Source organism: Prenolepis imparis, unplaced genomic scaffold (assembly GCF_030444845.1).
Source record: "Prenolepis imparis isolate NDT839.2.m4 unplaced genomic scaffold, iyPreImpa1.0 SCAF_5, whole genome shotgun sequence".
Taxonomy (NCBI): domain Eukaryota; kingdom Metazoa; phylum Arthropoda; class Insecta; order Hymenoptera; family Formicidae; genus Prenolepis; species Prenolepis imparis.
The window spans coordinates 51,869-69,182 of record NW_028141163.1 but is presented as its reverse complement, the minus strand read 5'-3'; the positions used below and the strand labels follow the sequence as shown (position 1 = coordinate 69,182).

The window sequence follows — 17,314 nt, the reverse complement described above, 5'->3', positions numbered from 1 at the left end:
TATTTACTATTTACACATTTTTTATTTAAATAAACATATTAATACAAAGAATCATATATAATATTGAAACAATATTAACTCGATATCTCAACTTTTATTTTGTTCTTCCTGTAAAGTTCTTTTCTTGTGTAGTTCGTAAATAATATTTGCATGTTCTTCCGCTTGTGTGTGTCTCCGTTTCGCATACCATGGCTGTATATAAATCCTGTCAAAGAAAATTAATTGGATGGACAACTTAAATTTGACATATTTGTCATTTGTTGCATAATATATTTAATAATCATCCAACAGAATATGCTTACCTAAAACACGTTACGAACAAAGCTCCACCGATTATTACAAGCCCAAATGTGCTAAATTTCTGAACTAATAGACTCTTGGTTTTCGCTGATAGACTGTAAAATATTTGTTCACAATGTTTATCTTAAATATCTTAAATAGAAAGAAAAATATACAATTAAATTTATTCTAAAAGATGCAGAATAGCTTTTTATCTTAAAAAATTAAAGATAAAGTTTTAGAATTAGTAAATTTTTCTTACACCCTTTCTATACTACACATCTTTTCTAAACACATTAACCTTAATCCCTTTTCTATAAAATAATAATAATAATATTAATGTATTAATTACTATAATTATGAATACTAATGCGATTAAGTATCATGTCAGATAATAATCGTAAAATATTACTTGATTCTCACATATACCCAGTGTATATAGGTTACCAGTTTGCCGCAACTGCTTTATCAAGTCATTCGCTTACCTCATTTGACTCTTTTTTTTTCGAGATTTCCTTTTCAAATTGTTCTTTTAAATGGTCCTGCAACGGGCTTTTCCAGTTATAGAAACCGGTGATTGTTCCTAAAATCAGTACAACGTAAAATTGATCCTTGGTCAATCCTAGAGGTAACCTAATCCTCATGATAATACACAGATTACACGGCTGCGGTCAAGAATGCGCTACGAATGCTTCGAAACATCATTCTATCTTTAGGGTGCCGTCACATGGGGCGTAACTTGCGTAAGCGTAACCAGCGGATCGCCAATCACCGAGTTATTCCGATAGAGCTTGACGAAGGGCTCTATCGGAATAACTCGGTGATTGGCGATCCGCTGGTTACGCTTACGCAAGTTACGCCCCATGTGACGGCACCCTCATTCTTCTGGAATATAGAACAAAGATAGAATAATGTTTCAAAGCATTCGTAGTGTATTCTTGACCGCAACCTACATTATACCAGAGAGAAGACTCTCTGATTATACTATATGCTAGCTTTCTAGCCAGTGTATGTATATATAAATTACTTATTTATACTCTATTATAAAAGATTTTGCTTTGAATCGTTTTTATCACAAATTTTATGCGCCAGCAGCAAATAGGAAACCATATACATATTGTATAAATTTTTTATTAAATAAAAAAAATTATTATCAATTATCACTATAGATACATAATTATATTTTATTTGAATTAAAAGGGACAATTCACATTAGATTATCTTTTTGTTTTTTTATCTTACACAAATGTATGCTTTTTAATCACGTGTGTGTGTGGATGTGTGTGAGGTGGGCTGAATATAAAAATAAATTTATACATGTATTTATATTCATCCGTTTTTATATTTGATTAATTCTTTTCAAGAAAAATTATCAAATTATCCTTTTAGAAAAACAATAAAGACTTAAACTTTGCCAGAATACTTGTAAAACTTATTAAATGTATTTAATTGTACTTTGAAGACTTCCTGCAATGATGTTGGTAATGTACGAGATAAAAAGGCGATTCCATGCTGATCACATATACTAATTAATTGGCATAAAGAATTATACAAAGCCATCTGCAACATACAAGTGTATGACAAATGTTATTCAATAAGATAACAATGTAAAGACATTACCTTAATATAAGATGGTATAGCGGCTTCCACGTATAATTGTAAGAAATCGGCTATCACATAGGGACTTGGTCGAATCATATTTTTTTTCAATTTTATCAATAAACCTGTAAGTCTATTGAAAAAAATGTCTATTATTTTTTTTCAAATTAATATTATAATGTTAATAAACAAATTAGACATCAATATATTCTGATGTTATAGTGTATATAAATTTTTTTTCGAATTAATAGATTTAAACTTACTTTTCGATATCGAACGCAAAACATCTAAATCGGTGCTCGTCAAATTTATTAGCTACGCTTTTCGATGCGTGGACAATGATATTTATTACATTTCTATACAACAATAATAAATTAGGTAATCTGTCTGTTATCAAATTTGTTCTGACTTTCATCAATGTTTCACAGATGACGAGCACATTATCGCATGACGAAATTTTTACTCGGACGAGTGATTTTAAACTGATCAGTATGATAAGATCAATCGTAGTATCGGGAATAAGTAAATGCTTGACATTGATTATGTCGTGAGCTAAGCGCAATATATCTGACCAACATTTGTCGGGAATATCCAACGATAGTACAATTTCAAATAAATTGTTGATCGCATCCAAACGCGCTTTATTACGCTTGACTCTCATGTCTATCTTCATTACATCGCTCCAAATAACAAACATGTTTGTCCATGCCGGTTCGTCTGCTTGTGACAAGCTATCAATCTACATGAGAAATTACAACATATACATGGATATTATTAATAATCTCTAATATTATTAACAATTGTATGCAAATTGTATGTTAATGAAGGATGAATGGGGAATTTACCGTTTTAGCGTACAGTAATCTTAAAAATTTATAAAATTCTTTCGATTCGGGAGACGCCAATAACGCTTCGAGTAAATTTTTGCAAGGATGCGTCAATATTATAAACCACAAGTTTTCGATGATCGTATCTTGGATCTCGAACATTTTACGATGTCGTAAAACAATAATAACCAACTGTACACTTTGTTGCAACAATGTATTATTATTTGTGTTATTTAAATTTTCTGTTACTTGTTTCTGTGAAAAAAAAAAATTATTTTTATTAAATTCATTAAAGTACATGCAATATGAGAAAATATAATTTCTTTTACAATACTTACTGTGAATATATTTTCGAGAGTTAATTCAGTTAACTTTTTCAAAGTATTAATAACTTTTCCAGTTGATACTGTTATTTTTAACACTGCTGTCAAACATTTTACATCAGACGCATTGTTTATTTTTTCAGGTAACACTTTTAAAATATCTTTGGCTAACTTTTTCTCTGCCTTTTTGAAAATAATTTTTTGCTCAGTATCAATTTTTGGTTTGACCACTTCCATGCATTCCAAAAGACTATACATAGCTTCCTTGCGTCGAGTACAACTTTTTATGAGATTCTTGAAAGCGTCATACGTTTTCACATTGCGAAGAGAGAATTCGCAAGCTTTTAAAAATGCTTTATTTTGTGGTAACTGATTTACCAACATTGTTGGTTCTATATACTGAAATATATCGATTCCGATTTTTTCTAACAAATCTGGAAAATCATCAGCAACATTATTATTTTATTTTATTTTTATTACGTATTCTAGAATAAATTTTTATTTGAGTTGAATTTTTATTCTACATGTAAATAGTGTAATAATCAAAAAATTAAGAAGGAATATACACACATATTTAGAGAAATAAAATTACCTGAAAAGATCGTGTTGCATGTGTCTAATACTTCAGTTTTTTCACATTCTCTACTAATGGAATACACAACCAGGAATACTAACATTCTCATATTAGAATTAAAATACATGGTCGGTAAGTAGAGCAATATTTCCAAATGTAATTCAATTTTAGAGCAAGTTGCATTTGTCATTTGCACATATCGCTCTTGCGATATCAATTCTCTTATAATTTGCAAGACTTTCAACATGTTATCATGTTCGTTTTCTATCAACAATTTCTATAAAAGAAATTTTTCGAATATATAATTAGAATATTAGAAAATTTCGAGACAGAGATATAATTTCGTTATTAACTAGAAAATTGAAAAATTATCAGTATTAACTTACGGCATTAATGTGTTCTATAATGATTTTTTTTGTACATCCTGATGGCAGACAATGTCCAATTTGGACGAGAATATGGCTTAAAAGACACACTACAAGGCGCTTATTTTCTCGAAGGCAATCATTATCTAATAAATCGAGCCATTCACGAAAATTCTCTCTCTTTTTACTTGACATTATATCATCAAACAACAAACATGTCACTTTGGACATTTCTTTGTTACTTAATAATGGAAGTATATCTGTATTATATTTCAAGATGGAATTCCAAGCATACTCGAGGCCACCTATTAAGCCATGAAGCTTAATAGGTTCATTTGTTGTATTTAATCTTATTCGATGTAAAATAAGTTTATTCTGAAATTGTGATAAATATAAGCTTTGCAGTAATATTAACAATTATTTCATTTTAAGAATTGAATCTCTATCGCGTGGTGAAATGAATGCTCAAAATATTTTTACAGGTACCATGATATTTTTGCAATTGTCTTCTCCAAAATTGGTTATTCTCTGAATTAATTGTTGCCAAGGATCATCCAGAATTGGGAACTGGAGTTTCGTTGTATCGGCACCTTTTGGTATATAATATTGCAACATGTCCTGCATTTCGCTCAATGATTGCACAGCACTTAATAATATTATGATGATATTCTTATCATGACTTAAACACAATGCTTTGTTTATCAACAATGATAAAGCATTTCCTAGTTTGTCTAAATCGTTAACAAACTTCTCGTAGGCGGAAAGTGTTCTAGTATATTCAAAAATTTGTGTACCTTCGAAAAGTACAACAAGCAATTCTACCGTTGTCTGCAATATTAATACATTTTTACCTGCAAAATATTAATATATTTTTACCCTTAACATTTAAAAAAGGAGACACATAAATCGCATTCTAATATTATTTCTAGAGACATTTCGTTACTTGAAACTAGAAATTTAAAGATTGATCTAATATACATGTACAAATAAAAAGTTCTTACACGAAGTATCATATTCCAACAATTCTACACAATCCGTATTTAAATAATGTATTAATGTTCTTAAAGTTGCAATCGTTTGGGAACTGGAAAAGTTGCTAATTGTTTCTCTCAATTTCATTTTAAATTCGTATGAAAAAAATGACACGTTTGTTCTGTACACCGTCGTCCCCATTGCCAAATGCTGCTTTAATGATATTAACAATTGTGAGATCAACTTTTGTTCACGTCTCAATTTTGTACTGGAGTGTAAAATTGCGATTAATAAGTTTGTATAATCAATAGTTTGTTCTTTCATCAATATCTTATTCAAGATATCTGGAATATTTCTCTCTATCAAAAGTGGATTGATACATGAAAGTTGTGTAAGTACGCCGTAATGTATGCGTGTAATGTTGTCACATGTTAAGATGTCACTTATAAATTTCTGAAAATACTCGAACAGCGTGACATTTTCTATAGTATTATCGAAATCGAGTGTTACGTCGTTTAATAGTTTGAGAAAAGCAGTCAAGATTTCCAATTTATATTCTCCAGAGGAGTTGATCAGATTTCTGAAAAATGTATCCAGTACAGGAGCGTCCGATTTGCAAGTGCCTACTACAGCACGAAAAATAAGCTGATATGTTAGAAAATTACTCTGAAAATTTAACGTTTCCACATTTCCAGCGAACGTACAAAATAAGTCCGAGAACCGTGTTTGAACATTTTCTGAGGTTTGTTTATTTCGCATCAATTTGATTTCTCCGAGTAACAGTTGCTGGATACATTTGTACGCTACTAGACTGAGTTTGTTTGTATTATCTGTATGTCTGTGATCGATTAAATTGCACATGGGATATAAAATATCATGTATGAAGATTAATCTTAGTTCATTTTTCGTAGCTAATAATTGTTTATACATTTGCATCAGACTTTCAATAATGCTTATTATAGCACAATTTTCTATAGGCAATAATTTACATGGCTTGAGTAATCGATCATATTCTTGATACGTTACATTGTGACAGCTGGAATGCTCCGATATACTGTTAAACACGGTTTTTATTAAAAAACCTAGCCTTTTTAGTTTGTTTGTAAAATATTGTCGCATACTATTATTAGTAAGAACTAAGCTGCAGCATTCGAGAACTTCCTCGTATACGTCTTTCGCATCATTGTTTAATGTCTGCACAAGCGTATCAACTAAACATTGTTTCGCATTGGCCTTAATGTCAATATGTGTGTGTTGCGTGTGCGCAGACTTTAAACAATTATTCAAAGTTTTCCAAGCATGTCGATTCCCGACACAAATTTTACACAGCCACTCCAAGAGTAAGTCTTCTTTACGAATGAGTGGTAGATTCGTAGCAGTGAATGCAGTTTCTGCTAATTTTAATCGTTTTGGCAGAGGATAATCATCTGAATTTAAACGTTTTAATAGTGCTGCAAAATTATATTATAAAAATTACTATAAAAAGCGCGTAATAATAAAATCTAGTATAATACGTTAGTTACAGTAGATTTTTGGGTTATAATACGGTGTCGCAATGATACATGTCCCGGTAAAGATAGAAACGGCAGAAATTGTTAACTTACCTCTTGACAACGCCATTATTATAATTTTTACGATTTATTGATTTATCTCGTAGTGCTCGTTGTGTTTTTATCAATTGTAAACATACAAAACATGTATAACTCTATTTAGGAAAATTACATGCACGTTGAAACAGACAAAATGTGAACATAACCTATCGCACAATACAAGCGTAAAGCGTAAGGCTGAGTCCACAATAGGTGATTTAAGCCCTAAGCCTTAAGAAATTGATCAATCGCAGTCAAGTATGAGGAGAAAACTCGACTGTGATTGGTCAATTTCTTAAGGCTTAGGCAATCTTAAGATGTGATTAACCAATCACAGAGCCGTATTTGCATCTTAAGACATTACTTAAGAAGGTCTTGAAATAAGAACGGACTATGAATACCGGCCTAACGCTGGGTCCACAATAGCTGATTTAAGCCCTAAGCCTAACGCTGGGTCCACAATAGGTGATTTAAGCCCTAAGCCTTAAGAAATTGACCAATCACAGTCGAGTTTTCTCCTCATACTTGACTGCGATTGATCAATTTCTTAAGGCTTAGGGCTTAAATCACCTATTGTGGACCGAGCGTTAAGAAATTGATCAATCACAGTCAAGTATGAGGAGAAAACTCGACTGTGATTGGTCAATTTCTTAAGGCTTAGGACTTAAATCACCTATTGTGGACCCAGCGTTAGGGCTAGTCTACAATAAAGTCGTAAGGTCGTAAACGTAAGAAATTGACCAATCACAGTTGAATTCGAGGAGAATAATCGACTGTGATTGGTCAATTTCTTACGTTTACGACCTTACGACTCTATTGTAGACTAGGCTAACAGTGGGTCCACATGAAATGGCCGACGACAATTACCGCGTACAGCGCCCATGAAATGCGACCATATTTTGACTCACCCCCACCACAGTATTTTACGGGAGTTCGGTCTTCTCTAGTCTTCTTGAGTATTTTTTTTCTCTTTCTCTCCTTCGGAAAGCAACATTCTGGATTTGAGTAAAATTGGCTTTTGTTGACAAAATGTTAATGTTATTTCGGAAAATTGTCAACAAGATGCAAGGAGCTACCTGCCAAACATTAAAATATTGTACAATCGTAGAAAATAAAACGAAAGCTGTAGATATTACACCGATTATATCAAAGATACAATATAACAACGAAAACGATGTCTATCAGAAACCTCGGCAAGTATGGTTAGAAAATTTAGATACTGTAGAGGAAAAAAAATTGGGCTTGATCACTTTACATCCACATATCTATGCGGCTGCACCTCGTATCGATATTATCCACAAGAATGTACACTGGCAAAAAATGTACCGTTGGGTGGTGAGTATGATTATTTTTGTGTCACAAATGGAAATAGTATTGTTTATATATATTTTATTTTATTTCTAGTCTTATGCGCATACGAAAACGCGCGCCGAAGTCAGAGGTGGTGGTAGGAAGCCTTGGCCTCAAAAGGGCACAGGGCGTGCTCGTCATGGAAGTATACGTTCACCACTATGGAGAGGTGGTGGAGTAGCACATGGTCCTCGTTCTCCCACACCACATTTTTATATGTTGCCATTTTACACTCGTGTAGTAGGTCTTATATCAACACTATCCGTGAAACTTGCGCAAGATGATCTGCATATAGTTGATGAATTAGAAATTCCAACATCTGAACCTTCTTACATGGAACAATTAATAGAGAAGAGAAACTGGGGGCCATCGGTTCTTTTTGTAGATAGCTATGATATTATGCCTACAAATATCACACTAGCTACCGATCAAATTAAGCATATTAATCTGATGCCTGTTTATGGTAAGTATGTATACAATATCATACATGTCTTTATATTTAGACACATTTAATTGTGCAAACCAAATTGTCTCTCGATATATAATACATGTAGATAAAATTATGAAGTAAATATGTTTTAAATTGATAGATTGCTCACTAATTAAAATATAAAATATATGTGTCATGTATGTATATACTTTATAAATTTTAAAAAATTCTATCTAATTAAAGCTGCAATTTAATTAAGAGCATATATTTATTCTCAAAAAGTTATATTCTTGTAAATTCATTAAAGTGCAATATTTAAATCAAGTATTTCTCATTACAATTTTATTGAAACAATACACTCATTGCTAATAATAAGGTATCTAATATTTCTCTCACGTTTTTAATATGCGATTAATATCTAGTTATATGGATTATAGCCGCAATCCTAGTATAACTGAAAATTAGATGGTTTTTCGTGCAAAAATAAATTGAAATTTAAAACTTTTTGTTATATATATAAAATAGTGACTATTGAAATCTCAATTTGGCATGTATAACACAAATCGTTAAAGGTTAGGTTAGGTTATACTGTTTGTACTAATTTATTGTCACACACACACACAGTGTAATGTATATAAAATTTTATATTTTTTTTCATGTACACGCAGGTCTAAACGTATATAGCATGCTGAAACACAACACTCTGGTACTTACAGAGAAAGCTGCCAGAATGATAGAAGAGAAATTGCTTTATCAATTACATAGAACAGATTATAAAGAATTATCACATGCATTCGAACTTAATCAAAAATAAAAACCTGTTTTTAAAGACTTGTGTGTTACTGTTTTCATATATATATATATATATATATATACACACAATTGCTTATGCATGCATACACATTTTAAATATATCTATACTTTGAATACCCATGTGTTAACAAGTGACATAGTGTCATTTTTTAAAGAAATTGCCATATAATATAAAATAGTCTAATTATTGTCATATTATTCATTGTATTAATTTTCTATATACTTTTTTAAGGTAATTATCATTTCCTTTTTAATATCGGTATATTTCTGAATTCTTTTGAAAGTGGCTAAAATCAAAAGTTTTTAATATAACATACATAATGCAACACAATACTGTTTTCTTTATCATTGATCTTATATAATTTGCTATATATTTACCACAGGATGAGGATCTGTACCAAGCATTTTTTCTCGGACAGCCCATCTTACTTTTGAATGTTTTGCTTCTCCAGGGAAAGATACCTGTTTCCATTCCTGTTGATACTTTTGATAAAGAGCAACAGGATCACACTTCTTGTTAATCAATTTTTGTGCTTGTGGTTGCAATCTCCATGGTCGAATAACTAGATATAAACAAAGCTTGAAACTTGCAACACAAATGTACATATATATTGGTATGTAATTTTAAATACAAAAAGCACGTGTGCATTTAGAGAAAAATGATAATATAATAATAGCTTACATGATTTATGTCTGAAATTAATGGATGATCTTGTGGATAAGGCACTTTGCATACGCACGTTTCCAGTTGGATCCGATGCGACACTCTTTGACTCCGAGTTCATACAATTTGATAAAATAGGTTCGCATATTGATCGCTCAAACATTGAAGTTACCGATTTGATTTGAGCCTCTTTTAAATTGCGCTTGCATTCTTCTATCAAATAGCTATCTTTCGCTAAATATTTAGAAACATTGTGTCCACTCTCGCTTTTTGAACATGTAATAATTGGGGGTGCGGTATTAAAATAGTTTTGTTTGCAACAAGTCCTATCAGATTCAACTACTTGAACATCTTTGTATTTTACTGTCGATACTTTATCATCTAATTTTATTGCAGCTGCTTCGGTATCTTTTTGAATATCTTCCTTAGGAATGCATTTTATCCTGACTTTTACCAATGATTCATCGTCAAATGAATTTGAAGATTCGGAAGGAACAATATGAATCGAGGAACAATCTGTATTCCGATGCCCATGAACATCTTTAATTAGAGCCTGTTGCTTACTAATTATTTTTGTTTTAATCTCTTCTTTTCGTTCTTGTCTTTCACGTTCTTTTATCTTTCTATAAATCTTCAAGTCTAGAAGTAAAATCATAATTTGTAACAAGATATCTCATAAACATGTATCGATTTTATTGCAATGATAATTCAATCCTAGGAATACAAGACAGATAGAAAAAAAATTAATGAAGCAAGCCGAGTCACTTACCTTTCATAAAAGCTTTTAATTGAGCCGCGGTAATGCCAACGAATCCTAATGAATTCAAAAGAACGAGAACTTCTCGTGGATCATCATTAATTTCCGACATGACTGCATCGATCTGAAGAAATTCAAAATATATTGCACAATGCTCTTTCTTCTTCTTGAATTTCCGTTCATTTATGAAAGCAACTATACAGAACGCATTATATACATATAACGCTTTTATTGAACAAGTATTATTTTTTTTCGACTGTTTCTCTCTCTCTCTCAAATGAGTGAGACGTTATCAAGGCCATTGCACGCATTAAAATTGCAACCGTAAGGCCGACATTACATTTGTCGGACGACAAACTTTTTAAGCTCATTGATTGGCTACAAAATAGAGACTTCAGAAATTTTCTATACTGCAGCCAATCAATGCCCTTAAAAAGTTTGTCGTACGACAAATGTAATATCGGCCTAAGCCTGCCTCAGACTAGGGATTAGGATTGAGATTGGATTGAAATATAACCAATCGGAATAAAGAAAACTAATCTCTCTCAAGTTTACCTCCGCAAAGTTAGCCCCCCCACTTTAACTTTTGTAATTTTTTTTTTTACCAATCGTTTGGTGGTCGTTTGGTAGTGTTTGGTACCGCATTAAAAACTTTTGGTGGTCTTTCGTTTTTTTAAAAAATCAATTTCAAATTTTTACCCTTCTCTTAACCCCCCCACTTTGACTATTGTAATTTTTTTTTTTACCAATCGTTTGGTGGTCGTTTGGTAGCGTTTGGTACCGCATTAAAAACTTTTGGTGGTCTTTCGTTTTTTTAGAAAATCATTTTCAAAATTTTTACCCTTCTCTTAGCCCCCCCACTTTGACTATTGTAATTTTTTTTTTACCAATCGTTTGGTGGTCGTTTGGTAGTGTTTGGTACCGCATTAAAAACTTTTGGTGGTCTTTTGTTTTTTTAGAAAATCAATTTCAATTTTTTAAGGTACCATTTTATGCGCAGCGTACTGCCGCAGCAATTCGCTCCTATTGGTTGAAGTTCAATTGAATGAACAGCAAAGGCAGCAAAACAAGAGAACACGCAAGATGCAATTAGTTGATTCTAATTATTATTTCAGTTATTATTGTTGATATCAATAATAAATTTTAGGAATACAATAGATAATTATGAGAATAACAAGTAAAAACCGTAATCTTAACCTTAAAATAATAAAAAAATAATGAAATAAGGCTATAGCACACACTTTCCGTAACCGTAAACATAGGCCGGTATTCATAGTCCGTTCTCATTTCAAGACCGTCTTAAGTAATGTCTTAAGATGCAAATACGGCTCTGTGATTGGTTAATCACATCTTAAGATTGTACTTAACAGTGGGTCCACAATAGGTGATTTAAGCCCTAAGCCTTAAGAAATTGACCAATCACAGTCGAGTTTTCTCCTCGAATTCAACTGTGATTGGTCAATTTCTTACGTTTACAACCTTACGACTCTATTGTAGACTAGCCCTTAAGCCCTAAGCCTTAAGAAATTGATCAATCGCAGTCAAGTATGAGGAGAAAACTCGACTGTGATTGGTCAATTTCTTAAGGCTTAGGGCTTAAATCACCTATTGTGGACCCAGCGTTAAGCCTAGTCTACAATAGAGTCGTAAGGTCGTAAACGTAAGAAATTGACCAATCACAGTCGATTATTCTCCTCGAATTCAACTGTGATTGGTCAATTTCTTACGTTTACGACCTTACGACTCTATTGTAGACTAGCCCTTACAGTGGGTCCACAATAGGTGATTTAAGCCCTAAGCCTTAAGAAATTGACCAATCACAGTCGAGTTTTCTCCTCATACTTGATTGCGATTGATCAATTTCTTAAGGCTTAGGGCTTAAATCACCTATTGTGGACCCACTGTTAAGGGCATAAAACATTGTCTTAAAGTTGTAAGTCAGCCATTTTGCTCAGGCCCTAACACAGTGTCGCCTGTGTACATAGTTGGAAAGCACCCGAGGGGCTCGATTCTTGAATTCATTCGTAAGAGAAACGTATACGCAAATTCGGCTCTTACGCTGGGTCCACAATAGGTGATTTAAGCCCTAAACCTTAAGAAATTGATCAATCGCAGTCAAGTATGAGGAGAAAACTCGACTGTGATTGGTCAATTTCTTAAGGCTTAGGACTTAAATCACCTATTGTGGACCCAGCGTTACAGAAAAGTTGCAAGTTGATTGGCTATTGTATGATTGGCTTTTAGCCAATCAATTTGCAACTTTTCTGTAAGAGCCGAATTTGCGCATACGTTTCTCTTGCGAATGAATTCAAGAATCGAGCCCCAGTTCGTATTGTGTAAACATGTTATCTAGTGATGCGAGCAATGTTTTTATAAAAAATATATTTTTAGAGGAATAAACATTTTATTTTGATATGGGAATGAAAACATTTCGATCCTCTGCTGCAAGTATCGTGCAAATTATAATCGACTTTTACGATATTCAGCATCAATTGATGCAAAATGCAGTGTAAACTCGATGATCTACCTAACGAATTATTAGAGTACATTCTGAGCTTATTACCCCCTTATAGAGATCTCCAAGAATGCAAGCTTGTTTGTAAAAGATGGTACCGTGCCACCAAAAGTATGCATTTATTTCATTAATCTCTAAATATTTAATACATGTTTAATATGTTGGCGATAGAATATAAATTCAATATATCAAAATATATATATATATATATATCTTTAATTAGATGTAGTGGAACACAATGAAGCACATTTTCAAAAGTCTGTTGCTTTTGGATCTTTGCTGTGGAATTCATTACCATCTACACACTGGACACTCACGATTGGAAAGAGACATTCACATTCCGCATGTATATATAATAATTCCATGTATGTATTTGGTGGTTGCACAGCTACATGGACAACATTCAATGATTTATGGCAGCTAGATTTGGGCACAAGAACCTGGGTCAGGCCAATCACTATGGGCAATTATCCATCGCCTAAAGCTTGTGCCACTATGCTTTATTATAAGAAAAGCTTAATTTTATTTGGAGGCTGGTCTCATCCGTCGCCATATCCTTTACATCAGGTAAACATTTAACAAGAGACAATTTTACATTTCATATTATTATATAGTTACTGTATTTCTCCGATATAAACTGCCAGTACAGAAACTAGTTTATATTCTAGTTTACTTGGTTTTAGATACATATAAAGCAACTTTTAATTTGTATTTGAATAAAATTTGTGCTTAAACTATGAAAACTTTATAAAATATATCTCAAATTTCTATAATTAGCATTATAATTTAGAAAATATAAAGAGCTAAATTGCAATTATTTGAAATTTATTTGCTTTATGAATTATTACATATTATCTTTCTCTATCTATTTAATGTATTTATTTTGACTAAAAAAAAAAAAACACGAGTACTAGTAAAAAAATTATTAAATTTTCTGAAATATAAAATATACAAAAAGAAATAATAATGTAATATATTTTCAGCAATGGAAATTATTTAATGAATTACACGTATACTCTATAGAATCAAATAAGTGGACTGCTATAAATACATTAGAAACTCCACCACCAACATCTGCACATTCTGCAACGATACACGGAAATTTAATGGTTGTCTTTGGCGGAGTTTGTAATGGATACAGGTGCAAATATATAATTTTGTGAAATTACAAATATTGAATATTTTAAATATATATATATATATATATATATATATATATATATAAAGTTGCTTGTATTATTTTATAACAGTTCTAATGATGTATGGTGCTTAAATTTGGACTCGTATTATTGGCACAAACAAACTACATCAAATTTGAAACCACAACCACGTTATGGCCAGTCACAAATTGAACTTGGGAGAAAGCATCTACTTGTGCTTGGTAAGACAATCTTGATTGTTTATAAGATTTCTTTCCTGTACTTAATCAAGTGTCCTTTTTATCGTTAGTATACATACTTTGGAGAAAATACATGACTAGATTGATAAATTAATGAATGTATTTGATAAATATTTAATTAAAGAAGATGTAAAAATGTACATGTGTGTACAAGAGTAGAACATTTATTTTTAAAAATAATAAAAGAATATGTGAATATATATATATATATATATATATATATATATATATTACATTGGAATTTTCACTCATTAATATCAGAACGATTAATCACATGTTGAAATTGGACAGGAGGTTGCACAGGACCGAATGCTGCTATGAATGATGCTTGGTTATTAACAATGGAAGATATATCTTGGACATGGAAAAAAGTTCATATGCGCAATACAGAATGGGCACCAACACGTATTTGGTGTCATCAAGCTTGTAAGGTAATATATTAAAATAAAATATTCATTTTTTTTTCTAAATAGGAAAAATACTTTAATATTTAAAAAAATTATTTTATTTTATTTTAATAAATCATTGGGGCTCTATAAGCCACTTGATATCTTTGAAGCTATTCATTTACAAATAATATGACTAATATCCTCAAAAAATTAAAGATATATGTATCGATTGAAAAGATGATCTAAATACAATCAAAATATCTTATAATTAGATTAAATAATGAAGAAACTTATTGATGAAAACACACTTTTATCTTATTTTTTTCATTATTTTTATTTTATCCTTTTAAGTTTTGTAATATTACATAAATGTAGCTCTGACACAAATTGTAAGATAAAATATCCACTTTTTGATTATCTAATCTTAACTTTTATGTAAATATAGATTAGCGAATAAATTGAGTTAAAGAAAGTGCAGAATTGCATTTTTTTTAAATATCCAGTTATATATTTTGCACATGCGCAGATGTATGTTTACATGTATAGATGCGCGTGCAATGTTACGCGTATACAAACAACACGTCAACCGCGATTCTAGTAGCCATTAGTCTTTGAATATTTAAATAAAAGTGAATACTTGCGAGATATTTTATATTCTATATTAGAATTTATGTCAACTAGAAATTAAACACGCACACACTATATATATATTGCGTGCGTGCGTGCATAATACATTACAAATATCTCGTAAATTTATTTTTTTTATCCTTTATCTTGTTTTAAATGTAGAATGATTAAAAAGATCAATCTACCTATAAAAAATTAAATATAATTTTATTTAAAAAAGCCTAGATCTTGAAATATCTCTTCATTTAAAAGAAAATTATTTTGATATCTTCTTGAATAAAAAAAAAAAAGTGTCAAATCTAACATTAGTTTTGAAGAAATTTGATACCATTGATTATAATTGGATGTTTTGTACATGTTGGATCAATTATTATAATGCTATTGTTTGTATAGGTGGGAAATTATATTATTGTACTTAGTAAAGATAGACGTCAAACCAAACCAAGTGATATGAGTATTTCATTGAGAAAGGTTGCTTGTCAAACAAGTACTTCGCCACGTTTGTGCGAGTCAAATCTTTTGCACGAAAGGTCTGATACCAACTATGATAATTATAACATGACATTTTTATGGAGATTTATGCAAATGGCGCTATAACAATTTCATTATTATTATTAATCAATAGAGTTTTTTTAGGCAAGGAAATTTGTCTGCCATAGATAGAGATGAAAATATTAATGGACGACATGGAGCATTCTCTAGGTCGCATTCACAAAATGCACATGCTTCATCGCATACAGCCAATATTTCAAAAACGATACCATTTTATAGTGATAATACTCTAAGCATGGCTGCATTTCGCGATCAACCTCTGCGTAATAATTCAAATACAGATAGACAACGTCAGTTGGAATCATTAAGAAGAATGGAAGAGAAAATTCGGAGAGAAAATAAGAAAGCACAACTAATCAAAGTATTTAAAAAAGCCGAGAGCACATTATCTATATTTGTATTGGATATTACTAATGTTCTTTCCGATGACTGCGATGCTTCGTGGATCCCTTTAAAACAGGACGATCATTCAGGACCTGATGAGAGAATTTTGTATTCTCTTCTAGTCGGGAAAGGAGAATTAATAGTTTTTGGAGGTATTCGTAAAGAGCATTCAACATTAGGCCATACTGATGTAGATGATTCTGTAGTATATAATGACCTTCATTTTATAAATCCACCTCGATATGTTATTTAATATTGATAAATAATAATTAGATGTAGAACCTCTCTACTTTGAATCATCGAAATTCAGTTCTCTTATATTTATACTCAACTCTCGTTCTATTCTAATGACACATGCATGTGCTATTAATAATAAATATAATAGCTGCTCTGTTTTATGCTCGTTTTCTCACTCTATGCATGGTCGCAATATTTAACATGGCGGGAAAACAGTGCAAGAGGCAAAATTCAGTTTAAAAAGGGACATCTGGTTCAGGAATAGAGCAGTAATCAATATCCAATATTTTACTGCCGTATTATATAAACAAGTTCGATATCTTTTTCAAACTTTTGTTCAAAATCGAGTCTTTATCTTCATGCCACAAAAGGTCACAGCATCATGATCTATTTTTATATATATATAATATTATTAAATATAATTAAAGCAATATAAAAATGCTAATTTATATAAATCAAGCTTATGATTTAAAAAAATTTATCTTTATAAATATATATTCATGAAAAATGTGAATAATTGTGAGAGATAATAGTAAGATGAAAAAATTGTTACAAAAAGTCGAACCATGTTTGTTTTAATATATATAAATCGCATTCTGCTGTAAATATATCTAGTATATAAAATATTAATCTTGTTTACTTATAGATACGATATTATTTGTACGTGCG

The 17,314-nt window shown here is 31.2% G+C and overlaps 4 protein-coding genes and 1 long non-coding RNA gene across 5 annotated transcripts; 2 read left to right on the top strand and 3 right to left on the bottom strand.

Annotated features, from left to right (window-relative positions):
* Positions 1–2: 2 nt before the first annotated feature.
* LOC145936413 (uncharacterized) lies at positions 3–988 on the bottom strand. Its single transcript, XR_014425388.1, has 3 exons — positions 765–988; positions 303–395; positions 3–205 (listed from the first exon to the last, which is right to left on the bottom strand). It is a non-coding gene; the product is annotated as an uncharacterized LOC145936413 (long non-coding RNA).
* A 480-nt stretch (positions 989–1,468) lies between these two features.
* LOC145936207 (uncharacterized) lies at positions 1,469–6,695 on the bottom strand. The gene is made up of 10 exons (XM_083038154.1): positions 6,544–6,695; positions 4,969–6,390; positions 4,454–4,818; positions 3,989–4,342; positions 3,621–3,879; positions 3,044–3,462; positions 2,724–2,960; positions 2,142–2,617; positions 1,900–2,011; positions 1,469–1,839 (listed from the first exon to the last, which is right to left on the bottom strand). The coding sequence occupies exons 1-10, from the start codon at positions 6,557–6,559 to the stop codon at positions 1,684–1,686; spliced, it is 3,816 nt and encodes a 1,271-aa protein (XP_082894280.1). The 5' UTR covers positions 6,560–6,695; the 3' UTR covers positions 1,469–1,683.
* Positions 6,696–7,447: 752 nt separating this feature from the next.
* Positions 7,448–9,139, top strand: Mrpl4 (mitochondrial ribosomal protein L4). The gene is made up of 3 exons (XM_083038249.1): positions 7,448–7,863; positions 7,933–8,341; positions 8,977–9,139. Exons 1-3 carry the CDS (start codon positions 7,558–7,560, stop codon positions 9,120–9,122), a joined length of 861 nt encoding a protein of 286 aa, XP_082894375.1. The 5' UTR covers positions 7,448–7,557; the 3' UTR covers positions 9,123–9,139.
* Positions 9,140–9,207: 68 nt separating this feature from the next.
* LOC145936235 (uncharacterized) lies at positions 9,208–10,850 on the bottom strand. Its single transcript, XM_083038248.1, has 4 exons — positions 10,555–10,850; positions 9,804–10,424; positions 9,500–9,684; positions 9,208–9,408 (listed from the first exon to the last, which is right to left on the bottom strand). Exons 1-4 carry the CDS (start codon positions 10,652–10,654, stop codon positions 9,361–9,363), a joined length of 954 nt encoding a protein of 317 aa, XP_082894374.1. The 5' UTR covers positions 10,655–10,850; the 3' UTR covers positions 9,208–9,360.
* A 1,992-nt stretch (positions 10,851–12,842) lies between these two features.
* Positions 12,843–16,806, top strand: Fbxo42 (F-box protein 42). Its single transcript, XM_083037941.1, has 7 exons — positions 12,843–13,168; positions 13,281–13,624; positions 14,041–14,198; positions 14,308–14,438; positions 14,748–14,887; positions 15,866–16,002; positions 16,109–16,806. Exons 1-7 carry the CDS (start codon positions 13,045–13,047, stop codon positions 16,659–16,661), a joined length of 1,587 nt encoding a protein of 528 aa, XP_082894067.1. The 5' UTR covers positions 12,843–13,044; the 3' UTR covers positions 16,662–16,806.
* The last annotated feature ends 508 nt before the right edge of the window (positions 16,807–17,314 follow it).